The 23,762-nt window shown below is 42.5% G+C and overlaps 1 protein-coding gene across 6 annotated transcripts in view; it reads right to left on the bottom strand.

Annotated features, from left to right (window-relative positions):
* Positions 1-23,716, bottom strand: part of DGCR2 (DiGeorge syndrome critical region gene 2) — a 73,577-nt gene extending 49,861 nt beyond the window's left edge. For 3 of the 6 annotated variants that reach the window (XM_016120128.2, XM_036220144.1, XM_016120131.2), the window contains exon 1: positions 23,396-23,715. In XM_016120128.2, coding sequence (XP_015975614.1) covers positions 23,396-23,474 — 79 coding nt within the window. In that variant the 5' untranslated portion in view covers positions 23,475-23,715. Of the gene's footprint in view, positions 1-23,395 lie in introns of all 6 variants that reach the window. The other 3 variants (XM_016120130.2, XM_036220145.1, XM_016120129.2) reach the window with 2 other exon arrangements.
* Between the last annotated feature and the right edge of the window lie 46 nt (positions 23,717-23,762).

Here is a 23,762-nt window from a genome sequence, read left to right as displayed (position 1 = left end):
AAATTACCAAACATGCAAAGAAACAGGAAATTACAAACAAAATGAGAAAAAATTCAGCCACTTAAAACTGACCAAGAAATGATACAAATGAGAATACAGACAAGTACGTTAAAAGTTATAACTGTACTGCAAATGCTTAAGAGGCTAGAGGAAAATTTAAGTAGAGATATGAAAGATTTATAAAAAGAAACTAACTTTCTGGAGATGAGAAGTACAGTGCCAGAGATGAAAAATGCACTGCGTAAGATTAATAGATACAGTTTTGTAGAGGAAAAGTTAGTGACTAGAAGATGAGAAAGATGTGCTACATTAAAACACGGAAAAAAAAAAAAAGAAACGGCTAGAAAAAATGAACTGTGAGCTGTGGGACAACTTCAAGCATCCTAACATATATGCACTTAGAGCGGGGAACGGATGAGACAGTTGAAGAAACAATGGCAGAAAAACTTCCCAATTTGATGGGCACTATAAACCCACGGATCTAAGAGTTCAATGAATCCCAAACACAAGAAATATAAAGAACACTACTCCAAGACACGTCATAATCAAACTGCTTAACACCAGTGATAAAGGAAAAAATCTTAAAAGTAGTCAGAGGAAAAAAAGCCATTATACACAGAGAAACAAAGATAAAGATGATGGTAGATTTCTCATTAGAAACAATACAAGCTGGAAGACAGCGGAGAAATTCTTTTAAGTTCTGAAAAGAAAAATAAGTTGTTAACTTAGAATTATTTAAAGCAAAATATGTACACTACATTGCAGGGTTTATACATATGTAGCAGTAAAACTCTGACAACAATAGCAACAAAAGTTATGAGAGAAGCAGGAGCATATTGTTTTAATGCTCCTATACTATAAAGTGATATGTCATGTGAAGGTAAACTGTAATAAGTTAAAGATAAACGCCATTAAACTAACACAAGAATTACAGCAAGTAACCCAACAAAGATGACAAAATGGAATAAAAATAAACCCAAAAGAAAGCAGAAAGAAAAGGAAATGAACAACAGATGGTACAAATTTAAAACAAATGACAAAATGATAGATTCTGATTAATTCTGCCTAATGGGCTGATCCAAACACGCCAATTAAAAGGCAAATTTATAACACAGGTAAAAAAGCAAGACCCAACTATATATTGCCTAAAAGAAACCCACTTTACCTAAGGACACAACTAGGTGAAAATAAAACATGGAAAAAGACATGGCATGCTAACGTTGACCAAAAGCTGGAGTGGTTATATTAGTACCACACAAAGCTGACTCCGAGGCACACAATATTACCGGGAATAAAGAAGGTGATTTAATAATGATAAAGAACAATAATCCTAAATGTTTATGCATCTATAGCAGAGCTTTAAAATACAAACGGAAAACTGTAGTAACTGCTAATAGACAAACTCATAAATATAGTCAGAGATTTCAATCTCCTCTCTCAATAACTGACAGAAACCAGCAAGGACACAGACACCTGAACACCACTATCAACCAACGGGACCTAACCAACATTAATAGCACTCTCCACTCAAAAACAGCAAAATATACAATTCTTTTTGTATGCATACATAATATTTACCATAACAGATATTATGGGCCATTAAACAAATTTCAGTAAATATATAACAATCCAAATCATACAAAGTATATTGTTTGATGACAACTGAATTAAATAAAAAATCAACTACATAAAGATATCTTGAAAATCCCCCCAACTGTATGGACACATGCCTAAATATCCTATAAGTCAAAGAAGAAATATGGGGCAAATAAGCACATATAAAATTCCTCAAAAGGCACAAACTACCAGAGTTCACTCAAAAAGAAGTCAATAACCTGTATGGCATTACAGCTATTAAAGAAACTGACTTTTTAGTTAAAAATCTTCACACAAAGAAAACTCCTAGCCCAGATGGTTTCACTGGAAAATTCTACCAAATATTTACGAAAAAAATAACACCAATTCCATACAAACTCTTCCAGAAACTTAAATACTAAAAAATTACCATAACGATTGTATTAAAAAATAGGAACTACTTAGGGACAAAGCTAATGACAGATGTGTAATAAGTCTTATACACTGAAAATTACTGAATATTACTAAGAAGAAATTTTTAAAGGCCTAAACCTGTGGGGATACATGAAGAGTTCATGAATAAACTCAATACTGTGAAGATATCAATTTTACCCAAATTCATCACAGATTAATGCAATCCCAATCAATATTCCAACAGGCCTTTCTATAGAAACTGACAAACTGACTCAAACTCATATGGAAATGCAAAGAACTTAGAATACCCAAGACAACTTTGAAAGGAAGAATGAAGTTGGAGGACTCACATTATTTGACTTGAGTACTTACTATAAAGGTATAGTAACAAGACAGAAAAAGACAATTCCCATATGATTTCATTTATATGTGGAATCTAATGAACAAAATAAACAAAATAAAAACAAACACATAGATACAGAGAACATTTTGATGGATGCCAGATGGGAAGGGGGTTTTGGGGTCTAGGTGAAAAAGGCGGAAGGGATTAAGTAGTACAAATTCAAAGTTACAAAACAGTCATGAAGATGTAAAGTACAGCATAAGGAATACAGCCAATAATATTGTAATACTATGTCGTCAGATGAGTACTAAATTTATCAGGGTGATCACTGTGTAAGTTATATAAATGTGTGATTATTAAGTTCTATACCTGAAACTAATATAATATTTATGTCAACTATAATTGAAATAAAAATTTTAAATTATTTTTAAAAAGTAAAAAAGAAGTTTGGCATAAGCATCAAGACAGATAGAAAGATCAATGGAACCAGAACAGAGTGTCCAGAAATAAGCCCACACATATGTGGGCAAATGATTTATGACAAAGGTGCAAACGCAATTCCCTGGAGAAAGAACAGTCCTCTCAACAAATGGTACTGGGACAACTGGATATCCATTTTTAAAAGAACTTTGATCCATTCTCTGTACCAAAAATTAACTCAAAATTGATCATAGATCTAAAAGGAAAACCTAAAACTACAAAACTTCTAAAAGAAAATATAGGAGAAAATCTTTGTGACCTTGGCTTAGGCAAAGATTTCTTAGATACATATACCAGAAGTACAATCCATAAAAGAAAAAGTTGATAAATTGGACTTCATCAAAATTGAGAACTTCTCTTTTTCAAAATATACTGTTAATAAAAAGACAAGTCACGTACTGGAAGAAAATATTTGTAAATGAAATATCTGATAAAGCACTTGTATCCAGAATATATATCTTGAATTTCAATAAAACCCACCTAATTTTAAAAATGGGCAAAAGATTTTAAAGAACACTTAACCAAAGAAAATATGGCAAATAAGCACATAAAAGAGTACTGTCATTAAAGAAACAGGAATTAAAGCCATGAGATACTATGACATACTTATGAGTGGCTAAAATTAAAAAGAACGATGATACTAAGTGTTGGCAAGTATGTAAAGTAATTGGAATTCTCCTGCATTACTAGTGAGAATGCAAAATGGTACAACTGCTTTGGAAAACAACTTGACAGTTTCTAAAAGGCTGAAAAACACACACACACACACACACACCCCTGCCATATGACTCAGTCATTCCACTCAGGTATGTACCCAAGAGAAATGAAAGTACATGGCCATATAAGGCCGTGTTCAGAATAATTTTATTTTTAATAGCCAAAAGCTAGAAACAATCTAAACGTCCGAAAGAAGTGAATGGATAAACAAGCGGCAGTATAGCCATACAATGGAATATTACTCAGCAATAAAAAGGAATGAAACACTGATATATACGACAACATGTAAAAACAAAACCAAACAACATAAAGTAGCCAGCTGCAGGCTGTAGTTTGCCAACCTGTGTTCTAGAGTTTAAGTGCAGGGATAACCCTCTTCCCTCCACCCCATACTCAACACCCAGCACAGGGAGGCACTCACTAAATGTCTGACAAACTGAAATGCTCAAAGATCATCCTCTATTCTTTAAGTCCATAGCAATGTGTCAAGAGCCTTCTGAAATCTCTTCTCCCTTCCTGATTCACTCATAGTGCAGGGGCTGTTCTGAAAGTAATCCAATGTGTGAGTCACTGGTTAACACATGTGAATCACTTATTCAGAAAATATTTACTGTGCACCTGCTTTGTGTCAGGCAACTCTCCAGGTGACTGGGCCAGAGCAGTAAACAAAGCAGGTAAACTCAGGACTTGCGTCGTGTGGCAGAGACTGATGTACAGTCAGCAGCATGGTATGTCAGCCAGTGATTCTGGTGGCTCTAACTGGCATTACTCTAGCTGTGAATCAGCATTCCCCTTTCTTCCTCAATATCTTCTTTAGGCCCTTTGTAAAGCATCAGCACAATTTCTGCCTCTAAGTTGTTCAAAGCAGTCGCTCCCTCTTCCCACTACTGGCTTTGCCAAGGTCCTGTTCCCGGCCTTCTGTTGTGATGACTGTCTTCTGACTATAAAAAGGGAGAGGTAGGTAGGCTCTTCCTAGCCAATAGATTGTTGACACTTTTTGAAATAAACCCATGGCCCCACAATATCAAAACGAGAATTGCGATCACACTCGCTGTTCTCAAATTTTTTCCTCTCGAGACCCCTTTACACTCTTAAAGTTTCTGAGGACCTCAAAAATCTTTTATTTATGTGAATTATATCCATTAACACTTATTGTATTAGAAATTAAAACTGAGAAATGTTTTTAAACAAAAGATTCCCAAGTACATGCTCAAAAGTTAAACAGAGCTACCATATGACCCAGCAATCCTACTCTTAGATATAACATCCAGAAGAACTGAAAGTGAGGACTCAAAACACATACCCATACGCTGATGTGCATAGCAGCATTACTCACAATTGCCAAGAGGTGGAAACAACTTAAGTGTTTATCAGCAGATGAGTGGATAAACAAAATGTGGTAGAACCATACTATGAGATATTATTGGATCATAAAAAAAAAAACAAAAAACCTGACACATGCTACAGCATGGATGAACCTCAAGGGCATTATGCTAGGTGAAATAAGCTAGACAGAGAAGAACAAATGCTGCATGATTTCATTTATGTCCATAAAGTAGTCAAATTCAGAGACAGAAAGTAGAACATAGGCTGCCAGGGGGTGGGGGAGGGGGATTTACCCTTTCATAGGTATAGAGTTTCGGTCTGGGAAGGTGAAAAAGTTCTGCAAATGGAGAGCGGTTGATAGTTGCACAACGTTGTTTACGTACTTAATGCCACTTAAGTGTACATCTAAAAATGGGTAAAGTGGTAAATTTTATGTCATGTGTATTTTATCACAAATGTTTAAAATCCCTTTAAAAAGAGAATCCCAAGTACATATCCCATTAGCTGTCACTACCTGTCAAGTAGCCTCTGGAAACGCCACCAATGCACTTTTGAGCATAATGAGAGAGGCAAATGACACCTCAGCATTATTATGAAAACAGCTTTGACCTCGCAGAGCCACCCAGGACCCCTGGCCACACTTGGAGAACTACTGCTTTAAACTCTGTAACGTGTGGAAATAAGAGGATTCACACCCTGTAGAAATTTATAAGTCTCTGCAACACAGTCTTTCTCTAGATTCCATTTCTCCTTTGTCAACAAGCCTGGACCTTGTTTTAAATTATGTAAACTGAGCTGTCTCAAATTACTGTGTGACATTTAATATGCTGCCTAAATTGTTTGGAACGGATTCTCAACATTTGCCCACAAAGAAATTGAGGAAGATAGAGTACAGTGGAAGCGTAGGTGTCCATAGCCGCACTGCTCAGGAAATCAAAAAATTTCCTGCCAAGAAGGCAGAAAAGAATTTCTACCCCATCTCTTCCCACTGCCCACAGCCCACACCAATGGCCTCCATTACTGGAGTGAGATTCTCAGATGCAGCCCCCATGTCCACCCAGGGACCAGAAGGTCTCAGATCCACAGTGTCAGTGCAGCCTCCATCAGAGTGTTGCGACATTCTTCCTTGGAAAGAGCTAACAACCACTTCCCAGCAGGGCAGGGTGTTCCCCCGGGTCCTCGTTTGGCCCTCTACACTGGGCAATACTGGGACAGAGATATTTATCAAGCATCACACTTAGAACCAGTGGAAGAAGGGCTAGGCCCTGCTGTACAAGTGACATGACAGCTCTAAACAGCCACCATGCGATGCTGGGTCTTGTCCTGCACCAGGGAACATGGGCCAGCCATCTCTCCTCTGGACACTTTTGAGAATGGTCAGAGACCACTGATGACAACATTGGTTACTAAAACACACAGCAGAGGGCATTCCTGCTAAGCAGGCCTTCCGAAGAAACGTTACCTGTGCTGAGGTAGGGGTGAGAATAGGAGCTTGAACTAGGCCTCAGGATGGACAGCACCTGAACCACCAGCAAACATGAGGAAAGCCTGCCTGTCAGGGACCAGCCTGGACAAGTGCCATCGAGCAGGAAAGGAGCACTCTGCTACACTGGGGCCCAGCGGGAGATAAGACCAAAGGGTACAGCAGGACCAGATGGCTCATGGACACACTACGGCTCCAGGAGTGGATGCCGCTGGCAGTGAAAGAGAGCTCCATCAGAACACCAATTGGCAGCAGGACGAAAAATGGATTTAGGAGGGCAGGACTAGGAGGTGAGGGAAAGCATTACCAGGCACCCGCAACAGTTCACAGGAGATCATTCCGGAATAAACTGTGACTGCAGTGAAGCCCCTATGTGCCACAACACCTACTCAATCTCAATGGCCTTCATTTCTTCACCTGTGAAACGTGGGGGTGATCATCCTTACTCTACTCTAACTTTCAGGGTGTGGGGTGGTCATGAGGCCCCCCAAAGAGAAAGCCACTAAAACAGTGCTTGGTTGCTGAACAGTTTCATGTATCCCGTTCCTTGGAATGAGTCTTGAGGCCCTCTGACAAGTCAAATGCTCTCAGAAGGACTCACAAGGGGGAAGAGAGAATGGGGGTAGGGACCAGGGACCAGAAGCTTTGTATAGCATGGTGTGCAACTGTGTCTCAGCAGCGAAGCCCAGTCAAGGCTGCTGTTAATGGTATGCCTGGGCGCCAGGGTTGCAGCAGGAATGATGCCAGTATCTGAACTTCAAGATGAAATGATCTCAGAGACCAGCTGGCTCCATGATTCTGACACCCGAGGGCCCAGAGTTCAAGAGGAAGTAAGACATGTGTGGCTCAGAGAAAGCTAAAGCACTTAAGTTTTATTACTAAAATTTAAAGGAAGACCAGAGACTGCTACAGTTATTGAAACATCTACCTAGTCCAGCCAGCTTATTTCACAAAATGGCCAACCTGTCTGCTCCATGTCTGATGTCAAGCTGGCAGCAGCAGAATGGGACCCAAAAACCAGGCTCTGAGCTCTTTCACCCAGATCTCCGTCCTGAAACCCAGTACAGCTAAGCAGGAATCAAGTCATGAATGGGACTGGAATGGCAGCTGCCCCCATCAGGAGGACCTTCTTTCTGATGTGGGGCATGGCCAACTCATTCTCCTTAAGAGGGCTGGGTTCAAACTTTCTGATTCTGACCCATTTCCTCTTTGGTAAGACAGAAGACAGGACTTAAGATATACTGTGACTCTGTAGAGCAGGTCACATAAAGCCCCAGGAAACTAGGAGTGCCCGACTACTTATGGCAACCTGAACAGCCAGGGATGTATTAAATATACTTAAAACATGAAAACACTCCTGTTATGGTTTTGAAATAGATCCACGAATTCTTTGACATGCTTTTCTAAATGCCAGTTGCTCCCCAGTCACTATGACCACCAAACCCACTTTCAAATAACCTCTGGGGCATGAGGAGAATTGCCCTCAGTCAGCCCTCCCTGTGGGAGAGGAGGCTCATCTGACTGCCGAGTCTGTGTGACAGTGCTCCCTGCTCCCTGACAGCGACAATTAGGTGACAAGTTGGGGGGGGGGGGCTGCCAAGCACAGGGGGATTGTTAGCTACTTTCTCCTATTAGCCAAGGAGTCACAGGGCTGACAGTGGAGAACGCCACACCAGAACTAAGTGACAGGGCTGAACTTCAGTATTTATTTCTCATAAATAACAAGCATTTGCTACATCCAAGAGATTAAGCTACCATCATCTGCTACATTCTTTCCTCAGACCCAGACACTGCCCAGATGGGACACTGGCTCGTCTGCCCTGCCCTCCAATTTCTCCTGATGCAGATACTTGGGGAAGGAGGCCCTGCTTAAAGTGAGTTATCCTAGAAGAGGAGAGACAGGCCTTAAGGCAAAGGATATGACTGGAGAGAAGAAGCAGGTTCACCAAGTGATTCTTTAAAATGAATAACACTTCAAGAAAAGAACAGCAACCTGCAATGAGTCCATATTTTATGAAGGTGGAGGTGGAGGATGGGGAGGTATACACTTGGGAATAAGACCAGGACAAGAGTGCAGGGCAGATCCGGAGTAATAGCTTTCTCGCATCTGGCATAACATCCAACACTCATTCCACATTTTGATGACAGTCACCAGTATAGTTCATCTCAAGAGAAACAACAGCTGTAGCAAAATCAGATTCTTGAATGCTCATTTTCCCTGTGCCAGGCAATGTATCAAGTGCCTTGAATACATTCTTATATTTAAATTCTTAAGGCAAACTGTTAACTCCTTTGAACAAACAAGGCCAGGATCAGGCGCTATGCTAGAGGCAAGCAAGAAGAGCAGAATGAAAAACACAAAGTCTCTGGCCTTCATGGAGCTCAAAGTCAAATAAGGAGGCAGAATATCTTCCTAACTTTCGGGCAGGGAAAGATTTCAGAGGGAAACATAAAAAGCATAACTGTTAAAAATTTTTTAAAAAAATGATAAACTTCTTTAAAATTATCTTTCATCAAAAGTTCCCTCAAGATACATAGATCAATGGAGCAGAACAGAGAAGCTAGATATAGATCACACAAATGTGACCAACTGATTTTTGCCAAAGTTGCAAAGATAATTAATGAAGAAAGGAAATCTCTCAACCAGTGATAACAGGACAACTGGACATCCATATAGCAAAAGCGAACCTCAACCCATACCTCATATCAGATATAACAATTCATTCAAAACCGATCAAAGACTTAAATGTAAAACTTAACATTATAAAACTTTTAGCAGAAAATCTTCGTGAACCTGGGTAAGGCCGAGTGCTTACATACATCACCGAAAGCATGATTTAGAAAAGAAAAAATGTTGTAGACTGGACTTCACCAAAAGGTCAGTGGGTGCCAGGTGGGAACCTCAAAGTAAGGGGAGGTCTGACTCCAAAGTGACAACACAAGGGAAATGGTCATGGAACGGTGTTTTGCATCTTGAATGTGGTGATGGTTACATGACTCTACACATTTGTCAAAGCTCGAAGAATGATATATTAAAAAGAGTGAATTTTAGGGTACAAAATTAAAAAATAAAACACAGATACTTTTAAAAGTACGGCTAAGCAAATACATGGGGAAGTCATTGAGAAAATATCTGCGACATATCTAAGAACTTTTATCTGGAATATACAAAGAACATCTACAACTTGATAATAAATATAAATAAAAAGGCAAACAATCTCTTAAGAATGAGCAAAAGATTTGAAGAGATACTTCTCAAAAGAAGATATATGAATGGTTAAAAAAACAAAAAAGTGCTCAATACCATCGCTCATAGGAAAATGCAATTAAAACCACATGAGGTCTCATTTACACAACACAATGGCTAAACTTAAAAAGTCTGACAATACCAAATGCTGACGAGATTATAGAACAACTGGAATTCATATAATATTGATGGGAATGTAAAATGGCACAACTACTTTGAAAATACATCTCACAGTTTCTTACAATGTCAAATCTTGTTATATTCAACACAGTATTAGAAGTACTAGCTAGTACAATTAGGCAAGAAAAAGAAAAAAAAAAAAAGGCATCCAAACTAGAAAGGAAGAAACAAAATGATCTTTGTTTGCAGATAGCATCTTATATGTCATGTCTAAAGACACACACACACATACACACGCACGCACGCATTAGCACTAATAAATTCAGCAAAATTGCAGGATACAAATGTCAGACAAAAATGAGTTATAATTCTATATACTAACAATGAACAACCTGAAAAGGAAATAAAACAATTCCATTTACAATAGCAAAAAGAATGAAATACTTAGGAATAATCCATGGAGGTAAAAGAGTAGTACATTGCAAACTATAAAACACTGCAAAATTTAAAAAGACACAATTGAAAGGCATCCCATGTTCACGAACTGGAAGACTTAAGATTTCGATACTATGCAATCTATAGATTTGCTGTAATCCTTATCGAAATGCCAATGACATTTTTTTTTTGTCGAAATAGAAAAATCCATCCTAAAATTAATATGGAAATTCAAAGGACCCCGAACAGCCAAAACAATCTTGAGAAAGAAACTAACAACGCTGGAGGCCTGATTTCAAAACATATTATGTGTCCTGACCTCAAAACATATTGCAAAGACACAGTAATCAAAACACTGTGGCATAAACATTGATATATAGGCCAAAAGAACAGAATAGAGAACCCTGAAGGATATGGTCAAATGACCTCAGACAAGGGTGCCAAGGCCATATAATGGGAAAAAAATAGTCACTGCAACAAATAGTGCTGGGGAACTGGCCATCCTCTTGCAAAGGAATGCAGCTGAACCATTACTGTACATCATATACAGAATCAACTCAAAATAATTAAAGACCTAAATGTAAGATCTGAAACTATAAAATTTCTAGAAGAAAACAGGAGAAAAGCTTCATGACACTGGATCTAACCATGATTTTTCAGATATGACACCAAAAGCACAGGTAACGAATGCAAGAGCAAACAAAGGGGATTCCATCAAACTGGAAGAAACAACAAAGTGAAAACGCAACCTACAGAATGAGAAAGTATTTGCAAATTATATATCTGAGGTATCAGTATCGAGAACATATAGAGGACTAAAACTCAACAACATAAAAACAAACAACTGATTCTAAAATCGACAAAAGACAAACATTTCTCTAAAGATGTACAAATCGCCAACAAGAATATGAAAAGATGATCAACATCACCAAACACCAGGGAAATGCAATTCAAAGCCACGAGATATTAATTATCCCATGCCCTTTAGAATGGCCAATATTTAGAAACAAAACAAAACAAAAAACAAAAATAACAACTGTTGGTGAGAATATGAAGATATTGGAACCTTTGTGCACTCATGGTGGGACTGTAAAATGGTACAGTCACCATGGAAAACATTATGGGGGTTCCTAATAAATTAAAAATAGAATTAGCCATGTGATCCAGCAATCCCAATTCTGGGTATGCATCAAAAAGAATCAAAAAAAGCAAATACTACATAATTCCACTTATATGAGGTACCTAAAATAGTCAGGCTTCTAGAAATGGAAAATAGAATGGTGGTTGCAAAGGGCTAGGGGAAGGGGGAAAAGAAAAATTGTTCAATGGGTATTGAATTTGTTTTGCAGGATAAAAGAATTATAGAGATCTGTTGTACAACAGGATGTATATAGTTAACACTGCTGTATTGTACACTTAAAAAGGTTAAGAGTGTATATTTTATATAATTTTTTTTTTTAACCACACTTGAAAAGAAAATTGAAACTTATTTCCCTGAATCTAGCCAACAATCCTCTGAGGTCGGTTTTATTACTATCTCCATTTAGAAAAGGAAAATGAGGTCTCTTCATGTCCCTCTCCAGAACAGTTTCCCATGTGTAAATGAGGGATTTTAAAGTCACATGGGCAATAATAAAACCAAATAAACTCCTGCAGGAAAGGAGGCCTGTGAATCTGAGGCATCCTAAAAAGAGATCCAGCCATGAGTGGGGAGGCCTGCCCTTGGCTCCCCGCTCAGGCTAGTTCGGCACCCACATGAACTCTCACCTGAGTTACACCTGCAAAAGCACAAAGCTTATCATTAGTGGGCTTCTTTAAAGAATGCTCAAAGATAACATTTACAGCCTGAGAGTTCATTTCATACACTTATTTCAGAACTAAAATCAAGAGTAAGAGTCAACACACCCAAAACTCTACCAAGAGTAGGGGTATAGTTAGAGTTAATTAAGTTATTGTATACCAAGTGCTTAGCAGAGTGCATGATTCTCAGCAGTAGGGAGTAGGGTGGCGGATGGTGGTGGTAGTGGTGATATTGATAACGACAACAGCAGAAGCTAAGAACCAAGACCACAGGACCAGGCCAGCAGAGGATGCTTTCAGCTCCGATAGGCCAAGTGTGAGGCACCCTGAAGGGCATTCCTGAAAACACAGTTGAGGGCAGGGGCCAGGTGAGATGGAAAGTTAGCACTAGCACTCAGTGGTAGCCAAGGCCATGGGAGGGAGATGAGAAAAGCAAGGGGGTTCAAGTTGAAAAGGCAGGAGGATAAAGATGAGAAAGGACAGATGGCCAAAGAGCTGAGGATAATGGACTTATTGAAGATGTGCAATATCAGAGCATAAACACTAGGTTGCCCAGGTTTTAAATACTGACGAGCTGCATGACTCTAGGCAAGTCACTTATTCTCCCAAGCTCTGTTTCTTCACCTGTAAAATAAGGCTGATATGAGTACCTGCATATATCATCTAGACAGAATTTTATAACACTGTTTATTGAGTGTCCTATTCACAATAATAATGAACCTATTTTTTACAAGTATTATCAGTTTTACATTTAAGTATATGAAATATTTATTTTAGAATTCCTTTTTCTGATTACTTTTTATTAATGCTTCATAAGAGGTTATGTATACACATGGTTCAAAATCCATGAGGTGAGAGGTAAGATACTAAAAAGCTTCTCAAGCTTCTCGAAACGTACATTTTCTTTGGATTGCAATCACAAGGTCGTGAAGTGACCAAGGTAGACCACTACAAGGCCAACTCCCTGAACTGGTCTGCTGGGTCCAAAGAGCTGTGACAGTGTCAGTGTCCACACAAGACGGTGGTGGCGCTGGAGGCCATGAGCACTGAGAAGGTGCCTCCTCCTCTTTGCAGGTGGGCACCAGATGGTACATCTCCACTGCTCCCTGCACCCATGCGGCTCTTTCATCTTATTTTGGAATCCTGTAGGAGACAGGGCACCTGGCTCAACATACTAGTCCTCAGTTTCTTGTTTCTGCCTCTTCTACTTAAAAGCTAGTGATGCTACCAGGTAAGATAATTATTCTCCCTGGGCCTTGGCATCCTTATCTGCACAAGGGACCCAACACGGGCCTCACTGCCTCCCCACAAATGGTGTTGTCAGATATATCATGTGTAAGACTACAGCCAAACCCCCAGGCCAAGCTCAGCCCCCCACCTTCAGACAGCATCACCCATACCCACTGCACAAGCCAGAACTACAAGAGCACAGACATGTGGCATGGGGAGGACAGGAAATGCAAAAGGTGACAGATCATGGGGCTAGGAGCTTATTAAACGAACTGAGCCCAAATGACTCCAGGACATCTAAGCCCTCCATTTATTTTCTCCAGGAAGCAACTGAGATCAAAAAGAGTAATTCGCCAAAATCTCAACGAATGACAAAACTGGGACGACCAGGTCTAAGGATTCTCAGAAATGAAAATTCATAATTAAGCATCCAATTATTATCACAAAATAACTTTTTAAATCAACTTTTGAATCTAGGATAATTTTAGGGGTTTACAGAAAAGGTCCCATATACCCCTCAGCCAGTTTCCCCCGTTGTTAACCTTGCTCTGCCAGGCACATTTGTTACGACTAGGAAAACAACAGTGGTACATTTCTATGAAATGAACTACAGACTATTCAAATTTTACTAGTTGTTCCACCAAAGTCCTTTTCTTGTTCCAGGATTAAATCCAGGACAAAACACTGACATTAGTGTTGTAAAATAATTTCTAATAAAGTCCATCAGAAGATTTTAATGTCAGAAAAATAAAACAATTAGTTAATATCATTTACTAATGCGGAAATCTAAAGAATATAATTGTTAAAATTTTAGTTGGCCTTTCTTTTTACTGATGCTAAGTGATCATTTATTTACCATACATAATTCTCTTCATATCACAGAAGCAAAATTGGGAAAAAATATTTTAAGCAAATAGCAATATATACTCATGAGAGTATTGACATGTTAAAACTGTAACTATCTATTCTAAAAAATAATTTTTTAATTCACTGAGGAAAACGGTACAACCCATTTGAAAACAAAATGTTTTCCTTACCAATTATTACTATGATGAAATAGAAGCTTGTTATAAAAATGAGATTATAGTAAATACCTCTTCTCAATATTATTTAATAGAGGTGGTTTCAAAACAATATGGTTTTGAACCTAACTGTATAATCAACATGCAGAAGAGAGAAGAGAAGGAATCCAAGCAGCTTCTGGACCCAGGACTTTTGAGTATATACTACCAGTATAAATACAAAAAGAGTTGAAAAAAAAATTTCCAAACTCTACTCAGTTGGTTTGCTGTTGGTAATGGTAATAGATGTTGCACTTCTGAAACTGTTCTGTGAGCACTGCAGGATTAAGCAAGTGAGTAAATCTACTGATGTTGGAAGCCAGAGTTCTCAACTGTTAAAAAAGGGAAATACAAATATGAAACAGGGAAAGAAAACAAGATCCCGTGATGCCGCACCAGAACTAAAACAAGTATGAAGTTACACAACAAGAGACACACAGACACATGTACACAGAGATGGACACTGTACATGCGCACATGCGCCCTAATTGGACTGCAAGTTCTAGAAGCAGCGACATCCTTGTAGGGGGTAAATACACCTAGTACCAGAATCTTGGTTTCTAAATACCATCGCCCACTAAAAGGAACCAGTGCTCTGTGGAAAAATGCCTGGGGCAGGAAAGACACAAGATGAGCTTGGTAATAAGGAATGTTCAGAATGGATGGGGACACGTCAGAAAGATAAAGAAGCCAGCCTGAGGGGTTTCCATTGACCAAATTACGATTTAAATATCAAAATGAATAATGACGATAATAGATTATAACATAGTAAATAAAAGGAATCCATGAATCCATACTGATACTAAAAAATAATCTCTTTTTTATAGTAGACTACTACTAAAAAAATAAGAGAAAATCGCCATTTAGCAAGCATCACAGTGGTAACTGATTCAGAACCACTTGGTGAGGCTACTTCCCTACCAGCTACCTGCCAACCACAAAGGGGGAAAAGCACCTTTCCAGCAGAGAAATGCAGCTGAAGCCACCCACCATGGTCAAGGTTAACATCACCATCCTGGGGCAAACTGATGAGCTGTGCCTCCAGATGCACACACTGAGGAGGACTCAGTGTCCTAAAAGATCACTCTTGCCAAAAATTCATCAACTGAATCTGATCACAAGGAACAAAATCTTAAAAACTCAAAATGAGAAATATTTGTTCCATAAAATGACTGGCCTGTACTCTTTAAAAAGTCCATGCCATGAAAGATAAAGAAAGCTATTCCAGATTTTAAAAAGAGTAAATGCATATGACAATTAAATGTAACACATGATCCCAGACTGGATCCTGGACTGAGGAAAAAATACGGTGTAAATGAACAACTGGCAAAATGGAAGACATAGCTAATAGTACTATGACCAATGTTAAACTTCCTAAACCTCATAACGGTACCATGCTTATAAGAGAATGGCCTTGTTCTTAGGAAATATAAACTGAGGGATTTAGAAATGAAGGGTCATGATGTCTACAACTTAGTTTCCAGTAGTTCCACAAAAAAAAAAAAAAAAAAAGTGCCCGTGCATACAGATATACTTTACTTCTACATGTATACACACAGAAAGCAAGTGCAAATACGTGGTCAGATGTTCACAACTGGTGAATATAGGTGAACTGTATACAGCTGGAGATCACATTACCATTCTTGTAACTTTTCTGTAGGTATAAAATGTTTCCAAAGTAAAGTTTTCTTAAAGAAGAATGAAATAGCCCCTGTTTCACTCTGAAGTAAGAGGTTTTGAAATCTCAATTCTTTCTGGAATTAAGGCCTTCTCATACAAATGAAAAAATGCAGACCATGAGCTTCTTAGGATTTGGTTTCATTTTTGCTCTTAAGGCACCTCTCGACTGAATAATTTTGCTCACGTCGAAGTTCCCCTAAATGGTCATTCTAATTCTAAATTATCTTTGGTGAAATTATGCCATTTAGATAAATAAGCACACGAATTTGAGTTATAGCATAAAGATAGTAAAAACCAGGAGTTCAACTTAGACTTGCTGCAGATACAGTTTTTGACTGAGACAAAATCCATGAGTCTTGGAACGGTCAGCTGAAAGCATTGCATGAATAACTTTCTGAGTTAGGTCTCCCAAGCATATTGGACACACCATCACTAACTATAAATTTCACTAAACTGCAGTTTCTGGTTGATGCAAAGTTTTGATAAAAGGTCTCTCCCAGAACCATATCCCATGGACAAAACAAAGTTGAGATTGAGGAAAGTTCTCACCAAGTCTTACTAAAGGAAAGAAAAGAATGAGGTAAAGCGTTATGTAGTAACTTACAAAGACCTCCAAAACACTTAAATAAAAATATCAAAAAATTGTATAAAAAGTATGATTTCATTTAGGTAAAATATGGTACGTATGAATGTTTTCCCTACTGTCCTAGGCTTTCATTGTGGCCAACCACGCAGTCAGCACGTGCGTCCTTCACACTGATGGTGTGAGAGGAATCTGAAGACCGTCTTTCCCTCCCAAGAGCCACCAAAAAACCACTGAGGGCTCAACAAAAGCCTGCCTGGGCCACTGGTGAGTCTCACCCCTTTCAGGTACTTCTGGTCCTCTTTTCTGCCTTCTAAGACTAAAAAGCTTTGTCGGTACTCAAACAGACTCAGGGACCCTAGGAGGTAACCAGTGGCACTCACAAGGCCTCTACATCAGGAGACCCGATGTCAACCTCAGTGTGCGGGGGTCCTGGAAGCTCACATCTTATGACTGGCCCTCCAGAGGCCCTCATCGGTGTCTCCTGCCTCTTGTCCAGCACCCCAGGTGGCCCCAAGAAATCCTCTCCACAGCGATGAACTCCTAAGGAAAGTGCCCCCGACAAGGAACAAGGTGTCTGAGACAGGGTGGGAGAACGATGGATGGAGTCCCTCCTGGTCCCACATACTCAACAGGGCTCTACTCTAAGCTCTGTTCTGTCCGACACAGAGCAGTCAGCAGATGAGGGCAGACAGACAGATGGTAGCTGCCAAGAATCCAGAAGCCAGCCTACGGAGAAGGATCAGAAGGGGACAGTGGCTGACTAAGGACAACGACCAGCCCAGGCTCACTGAAGTGATACAGAGAGGAGGGAGAGAAAGCCAAGAGGCAAGTGGGAACAGCTCCCCACACCACTGGCTCTTAAGCAAGGCTTGTACCGTGCAGTGGCCTGGGGAAGGACAGGTGGCTTCCTCATGCAGGGGGCGGTCCAATTCTCAGTGTCAAACAAGTCCATAAGAGAGGCAGCCAGCCCCCAGGGCTCCAAACTGCAGGAGCCCCCAGTGCCTTCCAACCCCAGGCTGGGTGGCTAGGTGAACTTTAGTGAGGATCCACATTTGTGAGAAGCTCTCACCTGCTCTTACCTCTCAGCCCAGCTACATCTGCAGAAGGAACCGCCCACGAGTGTGAGGCCCATGCCAGCTGGCTCTGCAGCATCCCCCCCCCCCCGCCCCCACACACACACCAGTACTCTATAGTTCTTGCAAGGCTGCCACAAGGCCGTCGTCCTCGCCACTACCTGCCCCCCCGCCATCCAGGGGCAGCTGCAAGGCCCGCTGGCTAAGGGAGCTGTTGATCTTTATATCAAAATATAAACAGCCATTTGTGCATTTACTCAATAACTGATTTCTGAGTGCCTACTCTGTGCCAGACCAGGCCCAGCGGACACAGCATGAACGTGACAAAGAGAAAAACGTGTCAGTATGAACAATCCTAGCCCTGTCCAAAGTGCTGTGGCTGTTTTGGGGGCTCTCTGCAAGCTACACACACACCCTCTCAGAGCATTAAAATGGCTAGACTCATTTAGCACTCACCATGCCTGAGACACTGCTCAAAGCCACTGTGCTCTGTTGCATCCTGGGGCAGGGAATGGAGGACAGACTGGACCCTCTCCTGAGATATATGCCCTTGTGTGGCTTACATGCACATGCATGGAGTCTTGCTTACAGTTTAAGGGGGGAGGGTCCCTATACTCCCTGAAGTCCATTCGTGGATAACATTACAAAAGTTGGCCTTTTTGAAGTATTTGGTTTATGTCAGACACTTCTTAGAACATTATACATACCCACTTTAAATCTCAGATCTCTATGAAATAAGTTATTATATCCACATTACGGACAAGGAAACTAAAGCATAAAGGAGTCACAAAGCAAGACTTGATCCCAAGCAGTATGACACTAGAGTCCATGTTCTTAAACCACCATCCTGGACTTGCCTTAATCAAACTGCGGCCACTCCTTCTACAGACAGCTCATGTAAAGTAACACCAGACCTCAGCTTTCCTTCCTCCCAGGAGGCTTGCCCAGAAGCCCCAGGATACTCTGGATCTCCTGCTCACTGCGCTCTGACAGTAGCCCATGTGCCATTCACCCTCCCCTGGTCCTGCCCTGCCAAGAGTGGCCCATCTTGGATCAGCAGGACTGTCTTTTACTAAGCATTCCAAGTCAACTGGTAAATCGCACCAGAAACAAAAATATTGATGTCACATAAAAACCATGTTGTGATCACACCCATTCCTCTGGCAAACTGTTGGCCCAAAACTGAGCTCTCGAAATTACTGACCTGCACTTTGGACAGGAGGGAGAAGGGGCTGGTCACCACCTCTTTAGTACCTGAATAGAAAAGCACATATGGGGAGGTAACAGTCTAGCAGCACCAAAGAAAAGACATTTAATCAGTCTCTTGCAATCTACTAAGTCCTAAAGGTTGCCACTGACACATTCCACCTAAGAGTGAAGAATCTACTAGGTGTCCCTGAGCCAAGGAGAGGAAGAGGTAAGATCATGCATGCAGGGAGAGCCCACAGCTAGATCACCTCCTCAGAAGTGTTAAGTGCTGCGGAACAGCAGTGGGGGTGGGGTGGGCGGGGCAGGTGATCAGCTGGGCCTGAGAAACAGGACAAGGCTGCAGGGAAGAGTGATCTGGGCCAGAGGAACAGAAAAGATGCGGCTCTAACAGTGGCGAGAAGGTATAAGCACATTTGCCAAAATGTGCAACAGCAGCACATCCTTCATTCCTAAAACTAGAACCACAAATGAAATATTAGCCCTCACTAGCTGCCACCTGGGGCAACCAGAGCTTTAACCCCGGCATGGCCTGTGCCCTCAAGACCATCTTGTGGTGACAGAGTGCCTGGCACACAGATTGTGGTAGTGAGGGTTCGTTACAGAGGGAATGCAAGGGTGGGGAACATCACCTTACATCTCCCAGAGGCACCAAGTCCCAGGAGCCTCCTCCTGCTTTCCGAAGTGACCAAAGTGTTCAGGGGGAAAGAGCCATGACATATGCAACTTACTTTCAAATGGTTCAGAAAAAAATTATATGTATGTATATGTATCTATGCAAGAGCACACAGACATGGAGTGGGGGGATAAGACAAAATAAAATGCTAACAACAGGTACATCTAATATAGGATATGCAGGTGTTCTTTGCACTGATGTTATTCTTGAGACTTTCTCGTAAGTTTAAAATTCTTGTAAGTTTAAAATTCTTCCTGCAAAAAATGTTTCTTTATTTTAAAAAAACATACAATTCATTAGCTAGTGAGGTTGGAAAGTGTTACACTACTTTCCAACTAAAAAGAATGAAACTGTAAAGCCCAAAGCCCAATCTGCCAGTGAGGCAAGTTCTACAGTGTTATGGGCGAAGTGGTGAGCTACAGAAGGAAGAGCTCCAAACTCAGAAGGCACCTGGCAAGCCCAGGGCAGGCTCAACTTTCCAGCTACTGTATGAGCTTTGGCCACTTTTGCTCATAAACTCATCCTATTCGCTAACCTACGTGTTGCCCCAGAAGCAAGGTGCTACAGCCACTTGTCAGCTTACTGAGGACTTACCAGTTTGGCACAGCCAGAAGGCCCCTCCTGGTCCTTAATGGCGAAGAGGAAAGAACCCTGAACTAAGAGCCAATTCACCCGGGGGGTCTGAATTCCAGCTACGTAGCTCACCAGCTGTGTGACCTTACGCAAGTCATTTGACTCTCGCAGCCAGTTTTCTTTTTCCCAAGGAAGACAGCTCAGTACTGTTACCTCACCAGGCGGCCTAGCCAAGCATAAGACTTTTACAGGGCTGGGGACCTTGGCCAAGGCAGTGCTCACTCAGGGAAGACAAATGGTTTTTAGCCATGTATGGTGGGGTCACCCTGGAGGCAGCTGTGGATGAAAACCGTGGCATGATTTTCTTTCATAACTCATGCTAGAAAAACATAGTTTTGGAATTAGCAACTGATGCTGCACTCCTTGTACATTAGAGAAACGGTCACTGAGATATCAGTCAGCTGGCCCTTAATTTCCCCTCTATGTTTGTTGGTCACTGACAGAAGTCTTCAACCTTTCTTTTTCACTATACTCCCGGGGGACACAATTCACATCTTTGTTGGTCACTGTGGCTAACCATAGAAGGAATCTGGAGGTAGGAGGGTTGGTTCTCTCCCTCAGACCAGAGTATTTAGATGGAAAAAGGTTCGCTGTCTCCACCGGTAAAACCACTGCGTCAATCAGAAGAGAAGCGGCCTGGGGCTCCATGGTTGGGGTTAAGGATGGCCAAGGCAGGACACTCACAGCTGGAGTGAACAGAGCCCTAGCCAAGAATGCATGAGAGGACAGGCCAGACTTCTAGAATGAATCTTGCCTCAGCCACTCAGCTTGATGAGTTCTCTGTATTTCAATTTTCCCATCTGTACATGGGGCTAATAACACAGTATCTACCTCACAGAGACCGCCTGAGAGTTAAATTAATCAATACGTGTGTTAGAGCTAGAACAGTACCTGGCAAGTAACTAAGATCAGATACACATTTAAAAGAAACTTTGACAAAAGGTCAAGGTCAGCACTTTGTGTTGCCCACTGCCCCCACTCCATGAAAGGCCTCATGCTCTGGCCTGCATCACAGAGGAGCATAAAGGGGCTTGGTCCCTGTCCAAGTAAGGGTCTAAGCCAGTATAGTATTCCAACAGAATGAATGCAGGCTAAGACCAAAGCAGCACTCCCTCGAAAGTGCCAGCAGACACCCTGCGTAGGACACAAAGCACACACAAGCACACAAGGAGATTATCTGATCCAGAGAGAGAAGTGTGCCCTCAATTCCCAAACTCAGGCAGGCAGTTGAAGCCCCGCAGATTTTGCAAGGTAAGTCAAGAAACCACTAAAGCCACTATAAAGTTCTGCTCTGGAGAGTCATGGAATGGAATGCTCCCTCTGCCAGAGCCATCTCCTTGCCTCGACTTAGACCTAAGCGTGACATCTTTGGTGAAGCCCTCCCGTGCTTCACAGGTACAAACAGTTGGCCATGTCTGCCACCTGCCTGGACCCCCACACTCAGTGAACTGATTTATACCTTGTCTGTTTCCACACCCAATGGGCACTCCCAGAGAGAAGGGTTTATCTTTTTCATTTGAGAATTCCTAGTGATGGGCAGACAGTAAGCACTTGAAGATGCTTGCTGAATTACTGCAGGCCAGTTGCCAGGATATGTGGACAGACAGTAAAGGAAAAGGAGTTGAGGACATTGGTCACCTCCATCATCTAGGCGGGAGATACTAGACTTGGAACCAGAGGCACCCCAAGAAAGATAGGCATGATGCATGGCTTCACCCTTCAGGGTCCAGTGACCTAATATGCAAAACTGAGACCCAGAAGCCAAAACAGATCATGTCTCACCTCTTTACACAGGTATAGACATGTTTTCTGAAGGACTTAACACAACAACCCACAAATGCACTGACTCTGGTTCCCAAGAGCCTATGCAGTAACTCCCTTGAAAGGTGGCCCTTTTCCTGGCTTCTATTCCTACCAATGCTCTCCTACTGTCAGAAACTGGTTAGCATAGTAACCCTACTACTGAGAGAATAGCAAAAGCAGTGAGCAACCAGTTCTACTTGGGAAGCCCAGAGGGGCATCACTGGAGAGACTCCAGGTTGTATGTGGGTCCAGGGCCTTGGCCACCAGTAGACACTGGGGAATAGAGGCTTAGCGTGTCTAGAATGGGAGCCTGGCTAGGGCATGCTGGAGACCCACACACCGCTGTACTTCCCAGCCTGCCTTTACTCACTGGCAGTACTCAAAGATGGCCCTGGGCACTTCTACCTTCACGGCCCCTACGTGCATTAAAAGAAATGTTAAGAATCATACCTTTCAACTATGTTGTTACAGAGATGAATGTGTTTGTACAAATGTGTTTTCCTGCTGATTTTAAATCAAACATTTTCACAGGACACTAAAAGCATTGTGGGGCCCCCAGCACCGGGTCTCCTGTGCCTGAGAGATAAATCGGCCCTGCATCAGGGTATTTGATTTTCTTGCTGTAGTTCAAAGGAAGAGCAGTGGACCAGATACAGAGATAAAAATTGTCTGGGATCATCTAGCTGACATGATGCTGATACCCTACCACATGCTTTCTTATAAAAACACAGGTTCCAAAGGAAGTTCCAAAGGAATTTAATGATCACATTCAAGGAGTACTCCTAAGTACGTGGCACTGTCCAGGCTCCAACCGACGGCGACGACACGGCCTCGGGGCAGCGCGTCAGTCTCTGCCCCAAGAAGCTTGCTTCCCGCGCGCGATGCTAGACAGACTTCTAGTACCTCCTCGGGGCCGATGTCTGAGCTGAGTACTTCTCAAGTGCAACACCTCACTGAGTGACAATAAGCGACACGGCTACTGCTTTCCAATCGAGGGATTCCAGGGTTGAGACGCCAGAGGAGGCACCAAGCCACTGCTGGGCAGAATCAAGGGAAACCAGGTGCCTGCCTCCGCGAGCTGCTCTCTCGACCCCCAGCACTCTAGCCTGACCCAGCCGCTGGGCTAACAGGGAGGGCATGCCCCAGGCTCAGCCCCTCGGCCAGAGAATTCCCAGGCCCCAGAAGTTAGGTCGAGCCCCGCACATGACTCTCGCTTCCGTCAACCTCAAAACACGCAGTGCTCCACAGACGTGGATCCAAAGGCAACATCTCTCGAGAACAAAGTTCCACGGTGTATGGGGCTCTCGAGCCCAGGTAAACTCACAGCACGGTCCCGGCGGGCCACGGACCCGGGCGGGGGACGCGGCGGCCAGCAGGCAGGCCTCGGCTGGCGCCCTCCCTGGACGCGGCCCCGCGGGGTGGAAGGAGGTCCTGGGCGACCACAGCCCAGCACGCCATCCGCCCCGCCCCCAGCCGCCCGCCCCGCCTCGCCCCCCGCGCCGCGCACCTGGTCGCAGCGGCTCGGTGACGGTGAGTACGAGCAGGAAGAGCAGCAGGAAGGCACCGCTGTCTGCCTTGGGCACCATTTATCCTCCGTTCATCGTCCCCGGGGCAGACGCGTGACCCCGCGGGGAGGCTGGGCCGGGCCGGGCTGAGAATCGGGGGGCTGGAGTGGGTCTGGGCGCGGGAAGGCGGCGGGAAAGAGTTCCGGCCGGGCCACGGCTGCACTGGCCACGGGCTCACGCACACTCTCGGTCGCAACCTCGGGTTCCGACTCCGGCTCTGCGCAAGATGGCGGCCGTCCTGTTCGGCCCCGCACCACCCCGCCTCTTGCCCGCAACGCGGCGCCAGCCAATGAGCGCCGAGAGGGGGCG

The sequence above is a fragment of the Rousettus aegyptiacus genome, unplaced genomic scaffold, assembly GCF_014176215.1.
Source record: "Rousettus aegyptiacus isolate mRouAeg1 unplaced genomic scaffold, mRouAeg1.p scaffold_m13_p_5, whole genome shotgun sequence".
NCBI classification, from domain to species: Eukaryota; Metazoa; Chordata; class Mammalia; order Chiroptera; family Pteropodidae; genus Rousettus; species Rousettus aegyptiacus.
The sequence above is the reverse complement of the archived record's forward strand: the minus strand, read 5'-3'. Positions and strand labels throughout refer to the sequence as shown.